This window comes from Rattus rattus, chromosome 1, assembly GCF_011064425.1.
Source record: "Rattus rattus isolate New Zealand chromosome 1, Rrattus_CSIRO_v1, whole genome shotgun sequence".
In the NCBI taxonomy this organism is placed as follows: domain Eukaryota; kingdom Metazoa; phylum Chordata; class Mammalia; order Rodentia; family Muridae; genus Rattus; species Rattus rattus.
In genome coordinates this window covers 188,025,603-188,042,238 of record NC_046154.1, presented here as the reverse complement: position 1 = coordinate 188,042,238, position 16,636 = coordinate 188,025,603, and the positions used below count along the sequence as shown (strand labels likewise).

Here is a 16,636-nt window from a genome sequence, read left to right as displayed (position 1 = left end):
AATTATCATGGAGTCAAAACTGCAGTGAGATATTTCTTAATGTACCAGATATATGGCTTTTAAAAATAAAGCCAAGAATTGTAATTGTTTATTTTTCCCTTGAAAGAACCAATTTTTTCAAAGTTCCTATACACACCTTAAGGAAAATGTCTAGCTGATACATTGTTAAATTTGATTGGGGGGGCGGATATGACAGCCCTGGTATTTATTGCTATTCTGACTCCAGTAGCAGTGCCTTTAAGCCTTTGTACCTAGATCAGGAGAGTCCGTTGTTTCTCATTTCTAAAGTCTGCAACTGGCTAGTCAGAAATGAAGATGCCACAGTCAAAATCCACATTTCAATGATATAAGGAGAGCATGGAGCTTCAGATATATCATACTCTGCACATGTACGCACTTCAAACATTTTTCAAAGGCATCAATCATTTTTTTTTAATTTAGGTTTTTACGTCAATCATTTTTAACTAAATACTATGTGCTGATGAAAATGAACGTCTACACTTACAGAATTCATCCAGCTCTTTTCTGCAAGTGGCAACAGATTTATTTGTTTATTGTAATAAAAATTAAGCAAATGGAGTCCATTTGAAAATATAATTTTTCGGGGTTGGGGATTTAGCTCAGTGGTAGAACGCTTGCCTAGCAAGCGCAAGGCCCTGGGTTCAGTCCCCAGCTCTGAAAAAAAAAAAAGAAAAAAATTAAAAAGAAAAGATAGCTAACTAACATGCTTTCACACACATAGTTACCATTTGTGTCATGAGCATACTTTTCATCCTACCTCTATGAAATTTGCATGCATTCCATTATTACCACATGGAATCACCATCTTGTATTAAACCTCAGGTCTCCTGAGCTTATTTCTCCTACTGAAGACAAATTTTGCATCCCTGAACAATAATTCCCAAAACCAACCCTGTCACTACTATATGACTACTCTCTAGTTGTCTGAGATCAGCCCCGCCCCCGTTTTTACATCTCAAATGCAGGAAAGAAAATGGCTTACGTGTCACACCTTCTTGTCCTCCAGATAACATCCCTTATATATCAAATGACAGGCTTTCTCCTCTTTTGTATTTGACTAATATTCCATTGAGGTTGTGTACAACTCTGACAAAGGAACATGGCTTAGCTGGTAGTGCTTGTTGGTCTGCCATGAAACCCAAACAGATTCTCCGTACACTTTGAATCTTTCATTTCTCCCTGTAAATTAAAATTTACAGATGTGTGGTGTTATGGCCTACTGGCTAGGAACACAGAAAGCAGACACAGTCTTGCATGACTGTTGTTTAGAAACATGACCAAACATACCTGAGACCATGGCTCTTAGAGCCGTATTGGTCACTGCCAATGGTTGGTCATGTGGATTCTATTAATAGACTTAAGGATTTTGAACTTGAGTTTTCTAGTCTGTAAAATGGAGATGAAATAATGGAAGCCACCTCATATGACTCTATTCAAGATATGTTTGATATTTATGCTATGTTTTCATGTGTTACACGGCCTTCTACAAATCTTTCTGATGGAGGCTAGCTGTTTTAAGAGATTAAAGGAAGCAATCACATGTGAAACCATCACCATTAACGGCAATGATTACACTTAGGTTATTGTCAATAATATAAAATAGTTAAATAAAATGAACAAAACACAATATATATATATATATATTAGAACTATGAAACATTATCACAAAATTTTATAAATAATTAAAAATAAAATTATATCCTCTGAAGGCAAATTTTTAAATACTTGCACTTTCCTCCTTATATTCCTGACTCATGACATTTTGAATGTAGACCTCCATGTCCTTTCTCATTCTAACCATTCCTATTTATGTAAGAATCCTCCCTGAAATCCCTTGACATGGTTTATAGGAGTTGTTAATTTTAGATATGATAATACTTGTGATTTATGACTTTATAATGGCAGTATCATCTTTTAAAATATCATCTGCAAGATGCTTGCATACTGACATCGCCCATGTTACAAGATTGATATCCATTTCCTGACATAAACCTCACCACAAACCCATGACTATGTGACAGTAGCCCTATTTATTAGGAATGGAGGAGCAGCGATTTAAATTCCGAAAAGTAATGATCTCAGAAATTCACAGAGCCTGCAAAATTTACCTCTGAAACTGATTCTGACTGACTGCACACATCTTATGTTCAGCGAGCCTGAACGTGAGGTCACGTTCTCCTCTGCTTGTCAGTTCTTTCTCAATGTGGAAAGAAGAAGTACTATTACCAAGCAATTCATACTGGAAAATGTCAACAATACATTTGCAGATTTCTCCATCACTTGGAGATGGGGCATGGTAGTGAATACCTATGGATCTCAACACTTAAGTGGGAAGTTGGGGGAACTGAATGATTGAGACCAGCCTAGAAGAAAGTCTACACCTCAAAATACCATTTATAATAAAAAACTGCGGATTTTTGAACTAGTATAAATTGACATAATATATACTTTTTATATGAATGAAAATTACAAATACATAATATGTATATACTTAAGTAACCTACATGGAATTGGAAAATTATTGGGATGAGGGTGATTTATTTTCCTTTTATCTCCCTAATGTAGGCTTTCCTTACTGTCTGAGTTAGATTAATATTGCTATGATAAAACTTAATGACCAAAAACAATTAGGAAGGGGAGGGTTCATTTCGTGTTTCATTTCCAGGTAATAGTCTCTCCCTGAAAAAGTCAGAACAAGGAGTCAAGGAAGGTAGAGATCTACAGGCAGTAACTGAAGCACAAACCATGAAGGGACACTCCTTACTGAATAGCTCTTCATACCTTGCTTAGCCTGGTTTCTCAAACAACTCAGAACCATCTGCCCATAAGTGGTACTTTCCCCATGTGATGGGCCCTTCCAAGTCAGTCATTAAAAGGAGCAAAGGAATAAATTCTGAAGTGCCACATACATTCTAATGATTACAATAGCCAAGGAGATTCTCATCAAAATTCATGCCCATATGGTTGGAGGACAGAAGGAAACAAATGAGAAGAAAAATCAATATCTTGTTCTTTTAACCACTCCCTCCTAGGTTATCTAAGTTTTAGCTAGTCCTACCAATTCTCTCAAAACATAACCCAAGTCAACCATTTCTTCCTATTTCTACTTACCAATTCTCACCAAATTTCCACTTTTACTTCAGGGCCCTTTGCAGTCACACCATACATACTGCCAATTTTTGAACTTTTGCATATATAACTTAGATAGAGAGATCTCTGATTTAGGATGGTTTACCTCAAAATTTTTTGTCATGAATATAATGGAAAAGTTATGTGCCATCCAACACGAACTGCACTTTTTGCAGTTCAGACCTTAATCCTTTTGTGAGCTGGGGATGTGCAATAGGGTATTCTCAATGAAACTGGACAGAAGCCAGACACTGCATCTCCCAGTTAGTGATGAGATCTCCTTGGTGAACAGTAACAATGTGAAGTACACCTACAGCTCTGTATTCGATGCGCTTTGACCATGCAGTCTTCAAGTTACGGTGAGCTTTGGAAGTTCAGGAGAATCTGTATCCAATTCTATCTTAGATAATCATCTGTTGAATCTCTCCTAAGCTTCACAAAAATCGCTTTCCTCCTAGCTATCACTCAAGGTGGATTTGCATCCATTCTGCTAGCACATTGCAGTGTGGCAGACTTGCTGTAATATAGACTACCTAATCCTGCTCAAGAGCCTTCACAGACATTCTCTCTGTCGCTGGAGACTAATTTTCAGACCTATAACTCATCTCCACTTCCTGGCTATTTCTTGCAGAAACCACCATGGCCATGTACTCTAAGAATCTACTATGTCTCTGCCAGCATTTGTATGTCCTAGTCCCCTTAGCTTCTGCTGCTGTTGGCCATTTCCTTTTGTAGGTAATTAACTAGTATGAATTCAGGGGTTTGCATATGTATTATAAGCTCATAGCAAACAAATTTTTGTCTTTTAAAGCTCACAATTTTTTTAGTACTTGAATAAAATTCTGCTTGTGTATACACAGCAGAATATTATTATCTGTGCATCAGTTCATAGACAACTACACTGGTTCCATTTCCTACCATGAGTATAGGATGAAGGAATGCAAGTGAACTAATATCTGTGTAATAAGATATGGAGTCTTATGTATATATACCAAAGAGTGCTATATATGGGTCTTCTGACAGTGTCTGGGACAATGCCACACTGATTTCTATAGTGCTCATAGAGTTTTCACCCTAACCATGGTGATACAGTGTTCTTTCCCTACGACCTCATCAGCATTTGATGTTTACTTTCTTGATAGCAGCTATTCTGACTAGGGTAAGTCAATCTCCAACTATTTGTGATTTCCATTACTATGGTGATTAAATACATTGAACATTTCAAAGCTATTTCTTAGCTATCTGTTTTCTTTATTGAAGAACTTTCTTCTCAGTTCTGTATCCCTTTGTTTTGTTGTTGTTTGTGGTTTTGTTTTGGATTGAGAAGTTTTTTCTTATGTTTCATATTTTTGGTCCCTTGGATATTCTAGAAATTAATTTGCAGGATATAAGGCTGTCAGAGATACTTTGCCATTCTCAAGGGAGATATTAATAGGGATAAAAAAAGACCAGCATTTTATTCGTATATATATATATACATACATACAAATAATTTTCAAAGAATAGAAGTAAGTGTTTAGTGGAAGCATGTAAGATAGGCTGGTCTCATACTTCGTTCATTGTCTCAGATGTAGTAGACAAGAGACAGACTAATTTTGCTGTATGATTCAGCAAGGAATGAAAAAAATCCCTACAATTCAGCCTGAAAACCTCACAGAAAGTAGAAAACTACATTTAGCTTTTGTAATCATGGAAATTCCACAATGATCTAGAGCTAGAAAGATAAGTAGAATGTCTCTATTTTCTTAGTTTCCCTTCTTAATTGCTGTGGTTTAAGCACGAAAAGGTAGCATTCCAAAGCAACATTAGAAAGAAAGGGTTTGTTCTGGCTCACAGCTCAAGTCAAAGTATAAGGAGCTTTTTGTAGAGTCCAAACTTCAGGATTAGCAAGGGAAGTGTTCAGAGTGCATGGTTGGGTCTTTCTTCCTGAATTAACCTAATCCAGATACCTCTTGACGAGCACACGAGAATCCCATCTCCAGGTGGTTCTCAATCTCATTGAGTTGGCTATTGAGAGCAGTCATCAAAATTCCACCCTTGGAAGACATGGCGCCCAAGCTTGTCACTGGAACTCAAACATTCCACACCTTGTCTCCAGGCTCACCTTCAACTCACCTTGCAAAGTACCATCCAACCAATTAATCGTCCTCACAGCCTTGACCAATTTCAGTAATCCAAAAGTACAAAGTCTACGTCTCACCCGAGACTCAAGACAATATATTCCTTGTGGTTTCCTATAAGGTAAACAATGACAGCAAACCAGCTGTATGCTGCCCCCCTACAAAGAGGCACAGTACGCATCCCTATTCTGAGAATGGAAGGATCGGTCCATAGCAAGGTGTGAGGAGAACTAAATAAAACCAAAGTCTAGCAGAGAGGGTACCAAATCCTTTAGTTCTAGGTCTGGCATCGTGGGCTCATGATGAAATTTTCTGAAGATTAAAGAGTTTTAAGTAGCCACGTACTTCAGCTTTGCTCGTTGTGATACACACACCTCTGCCCCGTGACTGCGACTTCCATTGGCAGATATCCTATGATGTGGACACATACAGTATTTTCAGTCAGACTGCAACTAAAGCGACTTAAGCTTTACCTTCACAGTTTCACACAATGACCTGAAATCGCCCTCCTGGAAGGGATCAAACTCCACATTGCCTGTCCTCAGCTGCTCTTGTAAACTGTGAAGTAGGACTCCATGAGACAATCAGTCTTCTATCCCCAATGCCTGCAATACTAATACCATGTGGATGAGGTTGCTAAGTTATGCTTCCAGCCAATTATGTACCCTGGACTCCTTGGACCACAGGTGTAATACCTCCTGTCCTCACACTGGGGAAACTTTCCCTAGGGAGTTGGTTTTGGGAATCAGGGGACTCCTTAAGTGTAGGCCTTCTTTTTCCACTTCAAATGCTCCTGCATTCTCCAGGGTTGGGTGTGGTTTTGACTTCAGGAACCTTTTTGTTGTCTCATTACATCTGGGGAAGTTGTTTGCCAGTGGTATTGGTGTCTTCAATTGTTACAGCCTCTCAGCACCAGCCTAAATATGTTCTCCTTTTTAAGTTTCCTGTGCCAAAACCTTCAGTCCATTACTTTAAACTTCACTTAAGTTTCAGGTCATGGGCAAAACAAAGCCATGTTTTTGTGCAAAAAATATTGTAAGAATGTCCACTAATCTAGTCCTGATACTGTCCTTCTTTTCCTCAAAAAAACAGTGCTTCCCAATCTTCTTTACTAGTGCGTGTGCTGCTGAAGTGAGCACGGTTCTCAAACTTCTTTATGCTATGGCCCTTCACATACAGGTCCTCATTTTGTGGTGATCCCCAATCATAAAATTATTTTGTTGCTGCTTCATAACTGTAATTTTGCTACTGTTATGAATTTAGAGGTCACGACTGACAAGTTAAGGGCAACTGCTCTAAAACCTTATGGATTAGACCACCACTGTATCTATCTACAATGTCCTGGATAAATTGTTGTCTCTTCTCCTTGTCCCAGTTACTGTGCTATTGGTGAGAAAAGGCATCATGTCTTAGGAAATTTATTATTATTATTATTATTATTATTATTATTATTATTATTATTATTATTATCTACCATGACTGGGGTTTCATAGTCTACTTTAAACATCTAAAATCTGTCTTTTCTATCTGTCATGTTTTGTTTATTCCTTTTGAATGTATTACTTCATACCTATGTCTCCATATTTCCAACATTATGTTAAAAAATAGTTCAACTAGTTAATTCAGGAGAAATAAGACTTGATTATGAGTCACAAGAAACAAATGAAAGCAACAGTTAGCCTTTTTCATCACATGTTTTTAACTCTACATTCTTTACTTTTTCTCCATTTATATTAAATGCCAATAAAGCGATGTGTAGAATATAATGCAGGCGCATATAAGCAAAGGAGTTGAGGTAGGGCCTACCTGAACAATCCTTCAAAGAGAAAACGATCCCTTAGACTAGCAGGTAAAACGTGACTAGTGAAGAAACGAAAATCATCGAGTATTGTAAATCTACTTATGAAGTATGAGTTAACCATGATTATTATTTTAAGCATTTTTCCTTTTGATGTAAATTAGTACCACTTTTGAAACAGCATCCTAGATGTTAGATGAAATTTGGGTTGTAAGTTTTTATGCAGTCCAGATTCCCCTAGGAAGTTACATGAGAAATTGTCATGTGAATGCGCTGGATTCTGAAAGACGGTGAATGCAGATCACTGGTCTCTAAAGCACTCACACTGCAGAAGCTCGGGTTATTTGTTGAACAATGAATTGTGTAGGAGGAGCTCTCAGTTTACAAAGATTGAAATGTGGAGCGCATAACCGTCTTCCAGAGAGAGCATTGTGCATCCTCGGCCATCCACTGCTGTGTGATCCGCGGTGGTTGATTTGTGGGAATGGGGCATAATTGGTCATCAGCACACACTAAAGACTATTGAATGTTTGTCTTACAAGCCTGTCTTTTGCTAGACTTGATATATTTTTGTGCATTGGGGAGTAGTCTAAATGCCCTCACTCGGCAGGGCTATAAAGATGAAATACAGACCTGCTACTGGAAGATGGACTCTTGTATTGAACCCTGCTGTAAGTTCACATTTTCTAAGCATAGAAGGGTATGGCCAACCTTCCTTGTATTTGGCTTTTGAATTTTGCTTTCAGGCAATCTGGAAAAAAATTAAATTTGTAGGAAACTTAAGGTAATGTTGTCAATTCCTTCTCTCTCTCTCTCTCTCTCTCTCTCTCTCTCTCTCTCTGTGTGTGTGTGTGTGTGTGTGTGTGTGTGTTGTACTTAAAATACACGAAAAGGTGTTTTTTTATTAATTGTCCCCAAAACACCATTTTAAGCAATTTAAAATTAATGTTCCACACACCGGTCATGCCTTCCTAGGAGCCTGTTCTACAGTCTTTCCTTGACTTCTCCCGTATTGATATTTCAAAGGCCAACTTTCATTTTTTTTTCCTTTATCTGGCTCTATCTGATATTTACCCGTCATTAGACAAATGGGTTTATTTTCCTTCAGTGGCACACAAATAAAGCTATGTTCATCCCATGGCTTAATCTACAGGTAATATATGATTACTTATATTTGCTATTCTTCTGGTATAAGATATGTTGTCTTCTTTAAGATAATATTCCCTGTAGTTTTCTATTTTAAAATTAATTTCATTTACATTTAATAAACATTTGTGGAGTAAGATATTCTGAAACTTTTGTAAAAGAAAACGCTATTATTAATTTTCATCATCTCAAAGCTTGCAGCGTCCTTTGAAGTCTCATGGCTGAATTAAAATTATATTCTAATAATGACAAATGAAGCCCTAGAGTTCGTTTGACTCATCTTGTGTGTTCCCTAAATTGGCTTCATCTGTTATTCAGGGAGCCCTGGTTTCTTTTCATGGAGAATTATATTTAAAACCATGTTACTGCTTCTAGGTTTCCTAAGTGGTCAAAAGTAACTTATCTGGATATAAATATATATATGCCTTTACATCACAAATTATGCACTGTTGTATTAGGGTCAATATACAAGTACTCTTTTACAAAAGTTAAAATCTGATAGTACAGTACCTAATATAAGTTATCAAATTGCTTAAGTGGCCAGTAAAGTGTAACATTTAGAATACATCAGTTGGCACCGTCGCATGCAATGATGTCCCTTTTAGACTGATCTATTAGCAAAGGGAATTGAAATACAATACAGAGTGTCTAGTAAGGACTAATAGAGTCGGATTCTATTTCATGGGTTATGAGTGCAGTAAAATTGTCAGAGTAGTAATTGATAGGTCACCATTTACAGGTAGTCTAGTTTGGGCATTGGTTAAACATACACAAAGTCATGGTCACAATGCTCAGACAGCTGGAAACTAAAATTTGTTTGCCTGTAACCCCCACCTTGCAGAATTGGAGTGAAGTTGAGTGTTGTTACATAAATATTACGCTAGACCAATATTTGTCACGTAGAAAATATGTAAAAATGTACTTTCAGTTTTGCGGTAATCATTGTGGAGATTTAGATTTCTTAGTTCTACTACTTCTAGTAATATCCTGTAGACCTGGAAAGCTAGGACCGTGTATAAAGTAAACAGTGTTTCCAAGCCATAGTTTCAGTAGGTACATGTAATGTGAACTTCTGTCATGTCACTCTGTGTGGATCAGCAAGGGAGACTCTCCAATACTAACTATGTCAAAGTGTTCCTGTGAAATTTTGAAATCTTTATAAATAGTTTCATGATAAGACCCAAACGTTTTTATTACACTGGCATATAATAATTCCAAGAATAGAGACCATTCTGAAATTGTCAAGAACCTTGGCTACTTTCTTTGATTGCAAAAGGCAAAACTTTAGTAATTAGTGTTGATTACATCCTGCTGGATCACCACAAAATCTAACTCCAGTTCTATTGTAAATAGAGAGAGGACTATTTGTCATTTTGGAACAGAGATGTCTGAGCTGACCCACTTCTAAAAATACACCAAGGAGAGCTTCTAAGTTCTTTTGAAAATGAGGTGGAGCTCAGTGTCTTATAGTCTTTTTAGCAATTAATCTGTTTCCATATGATGACTTCTGTAAATGATTCACAAGGAGAATACCAGGGCAGAGCCAACCAAGAGGTAGGACATAAACAATATACTCCTGTGCCTTAAATGAAAAAAATACCAAAATGTAATCAACTAGAAGTGTGCACTCCCACACTTGTATGATCAAATGGAAATTCTGAGGTAAAATGGAGCAACTAGAAATGTGAAGGCTCTTTGTAAGTGTCTCAGATAAGGGACAATAGAGGTATAGCCAACAGGGCTGACTCATCAGTTCACGACGTGAGGAAAGCAGCTACCGTCATTGGCTCAGACATGCTTTTTAAGATCTGTTTTTGGGTAGAACAAAATCTCTGCTCTCATGACATTCTAAATATTTTCGTGTTCCATTTAGACTTTCCCAGTGTGACACCGACTTTTATAAGTATTACTATCACACCTTCTGCATCCCATGACAGCTGTTGTGTTGATCTAACAGGAAACAACTAGCATTGGGCTTTAGCCAGTCATTTCAGCAAACACCTAAGGTAACTCAGCTTCTGGGACACAAGTCCCTGAATAGTGAACCTGCGGGAATTTTAAGCCAGTCTTGAGTTGAAGCCACCTTGCCCAATCGGGGGTTTGTTAGACAGTGCTTGGACAGTGCCGGGCAGCTTTCTTCAATGACTTTAGTGGACCTTCACTCTCACTATTTAAATTTGTTCAACATAGAATAAGAGACCCTAGAGAACACAAGAGGACTTCTGCCTTCTTATTCATCTAACCATGATGGTCCCCTAATTCAGCTATATTGGCTGGCCATTGAGCTCCAGTGATCTACCTACCTCTGCCTTCTTTATTCTGAGATTGTAGACATATAACTTCATCTAGATATTGATGTGGATGCTGGGGATACAAATACAGGTCAGGGTTGTGTGGCCAGCACTTTGCAGACTGAGCCATCTCTCCATGTATTCCTTCTTCTCTGATCTTTTCTTCTCCATCTTCCTACTATCCTCTGCCAGGCTCACCATATATCCCAGCTCAGCTTTAGACACTTGGTGCTCTTGTCTCTGCCTTTGTAGTACTGAGATAGCCGACCTCACCTGCAAGGTGTAGCATAAATGTGAGGTAGTTCTAATAGCAACATTCACATTTTATTTTTCTCAAAACTACGATTTAGGATAATAGCCATAGATTAGTTAAAAACATGACTCAGAAGTATACTGGCATTTTATTTCACAGACAAGTATTTCTATAGGTGTCCTTAAGCTAAGATATAATTACAGATGACTTGCTACACATTAGTTCTCAGGGCTGTAAATGGAATTTTAAGTAAGGCAAATGGAGTCTCTGAAAAGCACGTAGCCCAGCAGCTCACAGTGTTGTGCCAGCTTGAATCCTGTGTTTCAGGGGCTCATGTTGTGATTTACTCAAACGTGAGCTTTGGAATCAAATGTGTGTACAATTTGTATCTGTATCAAGAGATCCCTAGAATTTTCACCTGTGTATAGAGGAAAGAAACTGTATAAAAGGAAGACTGGAATACCAAAAGTATATGATTCCTAAGTTGACTACCTTCCATTTTATTAGACAATCCTTTATTTGTTAACTACATTTCCCTGGACACTATTTGCACACAGATGTAAGAGAATGGGAGGTCAGTGAAAGCATTTGCCTCTGACTAGCTTTAATGTTCCAGGAACCTTAGGTCATCATAGTGAAATCTGTGTTTCACTGTCTGTTTGTTATTTATTCTTTTGCATTCTATTTTAGATACATTTTGTACATTATGCATTAAAATTGCCCCCACACCCAATGCAATCAACTATTGATAGATACAAGCTTTCAAGTGCAGATAAATCCAGGAGATCTGAATCAATACCTCACTCATATGAGAGACATATATATATATATATATATATATATATATATATATATATATATATATATATATATATATATATATATATATATTTGGGCATATAAAGTTCCTAATCTCATACAGATAAATATCTGTGGAGCATCCCATTTGCAAAAAACAAATTACTTACTTTGATGGAAAACTTGAAATGAACTGATTTCTTCTTGTGCAGAAGAATTAATTTGATGAGTCATTGGTGACCACAATTGTTTGTCTCTGTCTTCTTGGTTAACTCCAGAGCACATTCAGAAAATGAAGGCACCCTTTTACCACCTGCTGACTCCTGTACTAGCCCCACCAAAATGGATTCTTCCTATAGTAAGACGGCTAAGCAATGCCTAGAAGAGCTATCTGGTAAGTGTTTTTGGAATCTCCCCATTTTATTAGATCACGTTGGTTGTCTGAGTTTTGCACCACTGGACTCTGTATGTTTCATGCTTCAGAGTTTCTCACACGTTTGGATGTTCTGATTAAGACGATCTCCTTGTTACTATGAAAAGAGTAAAAACCAAATGGTGATTCTTTCAGAACCTGAAAGTGTAATTTTTTAAGGCATTTTGCTTTTCAGGAGTCTTCTATGGTTAGTAGAGTAGTCCTTAGATACATATGGAGGCTGAAGATATATCAAAGATGTAACATTACTGTAACATTTATAACTGATGAAATCCTATCCTAGATTTAATTCCATGATGTTTACAGCATTACTCCAGTGTACATTTTGGGGAAAAAAATCTAGTTGGGAAGGTGTTTTGATGTATATATATAGGTGATATAAGAAAACAGCAAATCTCCCAGGTACAGTAAGCAGAGTTTTGATTGTGGGAAAGGGGATTTGCAGCATCAGCCAAGTATTTCTTCAGTAATCCATAAGCCTAGGGTTATGTAGCTAGCCTTTAATATAATTTTATGTATATGTTTATTATATATAATATAGTCCTACTCTCATTCATGAGGACCCAAGAAACTTCTTAGAAAACTATATTGTCATGAGTAGGAGAAAGAGTTTTTAAGAAATTCTGTTAGACCTGCAGGTAGAGGGATGTCTGTTTTTCCAATAAGTCTTTGTGTTGGCCTTCACGTGTTCACCCCTAAGTCCAGAGGCCAAAACATGAGGAACAAATTACTTTTTTGAAAATGTGTGTGTTACTTCACGGCCTCTAAGTCGTGTTTTGAGGATCAAAAAGGTAACCCCAACAGGGGAGATTAAGAAATGTCTGTACTTTGATAGCCGTGAAATTCAGTCCAGCGAGCATGAACCCTTCTTGAAATAGCCATCACTGAATAATGAGAGTCGTGATAAAAATCACACTCCAGGAGTAACCTGTGGAATGAAAACGAGTGATCTGATGAAGCGTCTTTGATTTCTGACGGAAAATACAGCGCAGGGCCAGTGCAGAGAAGGGGGAGGGATTATGATGTGAACATAAGACTATGCCGATGGTATTTATAGACTCCAGAGATTTCAGAGAAGTGTCAAGATGATGCTGTGTCCCTGTGTTGTGACAAACATTTTATAAAGTATGATATGAAGAATCTTTAATTACCACACTGAATGCGCATGAACATCTGCATTATGCCTATGGAGTAGAAGCACTCCAACTTATAGTTGCTTGTGAATTCCAGTAGAATTTAAATTTGAATCATTGTGGGTTTCACAGAGGAGCTCTGTTTTCTAAAACTAACCTAACACTGAGTGGTGCTGATGGACTATATAATCCATATTTAATTTTTCGAGCTTTGTATTCTGTCTGCGTTTAATCATTTTTCATATTTCTAATTAATATTTCTATTTAATGTTCTGGTATCTTAATAGAGTATTTGAAAATGAAACATAAACCAGATATTAGTGTAATAATGTAAGGAAATAGTATTTTATGAAAGTAATGAGTTCTTTATATGGGTCACACATTTGGGGAAAGGAAAGAAATGGAAAATGAATCCGGTGCTATTACATCACTCTTATTACCATTATGCGTTTGAAATTAGCTTTACTATCTGGAATACTGTCTCTTCCTCCGGTGCAATCCCTGCCATTATTTGCGATATTTTAAGGGTGCGAATAAATGGCTCTCCCAACAAGCTAGCCTTCTCCAGGGACCTTATCTCACAATCCTTCCAGAGCTACACAGTTCCATAGTCAGAGCCTCAACCTTGGCCTCATCAGGAACTATAGCTTCTCCATAACATCATCGCTGTGACTCCTGTACATCATATATATCTGTGTATGGCACATGTCATACATGTGGTAGCCACCAGAAGCTGAATAGGAGTTGACCCCTGCTCCTCCAGAAGAACAGCTAGTGTGCTTAACCACTGAGCCATCTTTCCAGCCCCATACATTTTATTCTTATTGCTTGAAGTTTCCTACATTTACAGTCCTCTCCCCACTGTCCCCTGACTCCACAATGACCCTGCTAGGATTCCTGGTTTATAAACTTTATCAGTTTTTTTTGTTTGTTTGGTTTTTGTCACTTACAAAAGGCCTATGCCTTCTTTCCTTCTTAGTCAGCTCAGTCCTTGTAACTGGAAGTTACTTCTTCCCCTTCCACACACACCTAATCCCTTCATCCTCTCTTAGTTTACCAAAATAACAGGTGTTTTACTCAGTTCTTTACCTGGCCCATGCAATAATGAATACATATAAAGGAATCCACTTACTGGTTGAAGTGATACACTCTATAGTCATCACCTCAACCTTAGGATTATCCAACAGCCCCAGTAACCATTATGTTCCCAAACTCTGCTTGGTTCCTCAAATTCTTAGACAAAAATATTGCTCCTTTTTTCCTCAAAACTCTAATACTACCTGTACTAGACCTATTTTTATTGGATATTTTATGTATTTACATTTCAAATGTTATCCCCTTTCCAAGTTCCCCCCTTTCCCACCCTCCCCTTCTCCTGCTTCTATGAGGATGCTCCCCATCCCACCCACTCCCACCTCAACACCCTGGCATTCCCCTACACTGGGGAAATGAGCCTTCACAGGACCAAGGGCTTTTCCTACTATTGATGCCAGACAATGCCATCCTCTGCTACATATGCAGCTGGAGCCGTGGGTCTCTCCATGTGTACTTTTTGGTTGGTAGTTTAGTTTCTGGGAGCTCTGGGGAGTCTGGTTGGTTGATATTGTTCTTCCTATGGGGTTGTAAATCCCTTCAGCTCCTTCAGTTCCTTCTCTCATTCATCCATTTGGGTCCCTGTGCTCATTCCAAAGTTTAGCTCCAAGCATCCTCATCTGTATCAGTAAGGCTCTGGCAGAGCTTCTCAGGCAACATTCATAACAGGCTTCTGTCAGCAAGCACTTCTTGGAGTCAGCAATAGTGTCTGGGCTTGGTGGCTGCATATGGTGTGCTAGACCTTTTAACTGTTAACCATCATGTCACTTTACTGGAAAATGGGATGCAGAGAAAGGATGTCCATGAATTCTGTGCCCATTTCTACCTACCTAGAGCATTTATACCCACTTACCACGTGTTTACTTTTCTTTTTGTGGACTCGACTCTCGTTTCCCTGCTAATGTTCCCCTTCACTACCAAACTATCCCTTTAGACCATGAGGTAATGACGTATCTCTAATTTCAATATAATACAAGACAGCATCTGTTTGCCTTCCAACTTCACGGCTATAATTTAATTCTTCTGTCCTACTCTGAGTAACCTTCAAACCAGCCACTAATCCTTTCTCTTTGTTGCCCTAGCTTACTCTAACTAGCCTTTCCCTTCATGTCTGCACTGAAATTGCTCTTAATTGAAGTTGTTATTATTGAAGACCTGACCAAATCTAAGGATTAAACTGTATGGTTCATCCTATTGACCTCTAACCAGGAGTCTAAGAAACTTTCTGGCTTGATTTCAACACTCCATTGATTTTCCCCCAAACCTCACTGTTTGTTCTTTCCTGGTAATCATTTCTAGTCATGCCTTTTCACCCTAATTTCCTATCATTGAAACAAATCTGTTATCTTCCCAAGACTTTATTTATACATGTGTACAACAGTAATCTGTGGCTATAGATGTGATTCATACACTATCAGCTCACAAAATTTTCTCTCCTCTTCTCTTGTCCCATGCAACCTGACTCAGGTATTAATTCCTTACATAGTATCACTTAAATATCTCAAATATACCTCCAACACACTACATTTAAAATCACGCCCTAAGGCTGCCTTCAAATCCCCTTTGGCTTGCACCTCTCCTTGTTGGTTGGTAGTAATGGAAGCCTCCAGTTACTCAGGCCTGATACTAAAGAATCCTTTTTGTGACCTCTGTCACCTCATGTGTAGTCCATTACCCTATGTTACTGGTCCATGTGTAATGCCTGCTCTCTGAACTCAGGACTACGGGAGTAAACTTTGGGTGTGCTTCTCAATATTTGATATTTGTCTATACTGTCCCCTCAGAAACTCAGAAGCTCCATGTGGACAACACTGTATGCCATCTCCACAAGAACTAAAGTGCTGTTCTAGCACTATTACTCAGTGAGAGAGTGCTATCCTATAAATGGGAATCCATAAATTGAACTTTTAACACTGCACAAAACAAGCAAACAAACTGCTAATGTTCTACTCAGTTTAAAAGGAGTAGAATAATTGTGTTCTCAAGATATAGCTAGAATAGAGCCCTTCCTTTCTGTGTCTGTTTTATTTACTGCTATATCCTAGTCTGTAATTGAGACCTAACTCCTATCCAATTGCTGTTTCCGAAATGAAAAACCATGTGGATATTATATAAATGAGACACTGGATGGGGGAGAACCCTAAACAGTTTTTACGTGTATACAACATGCAGGGAAGGAGAGAACTACTCTAGGCTTTGGGGACTTGTCAGTCAATGGGGCTCAAGATAAACATAGGGTGGTTAGCACTCAATGAAAGCTCTGACTGTTTTAAGTTTGCAAGCTGAACTTCCCCAGGAGGCTTAGGTGTTTGAATGCATGCTCCTATTTCTGGCTGGCGGTGCTACTCAGTAAGGTCTGAGACCTCGAAGAGATCATGAGGCTCTAGATGTGGAACTGTGGTGCTGGAAGATGTGGACCACT

General features: G+C 38.1%; 1 protein-coding gene across 1 annotated transcript in view; it reads left to right on the top strand.

Annotated features, from left to right (window-relative positions):
• Nav3 (neuron navigator 3) overlaps positions 1-16,636 on the top strand; it is a 528,911-nt gene that overhangs the window by 358,114 nt on the left and 154,161 nt on the right. Inside the window, exon 9 of the mRNA XM_032912252.1 lies at positions 11,835-11,950. Within this exon, the coding sequence (XP_032768143.1) occupies positions 11,835-11,950 (116 nt within the window). The remainder of the gene's footprint in view (positions 1-11,834; positions 11,951-16,636) is intronic.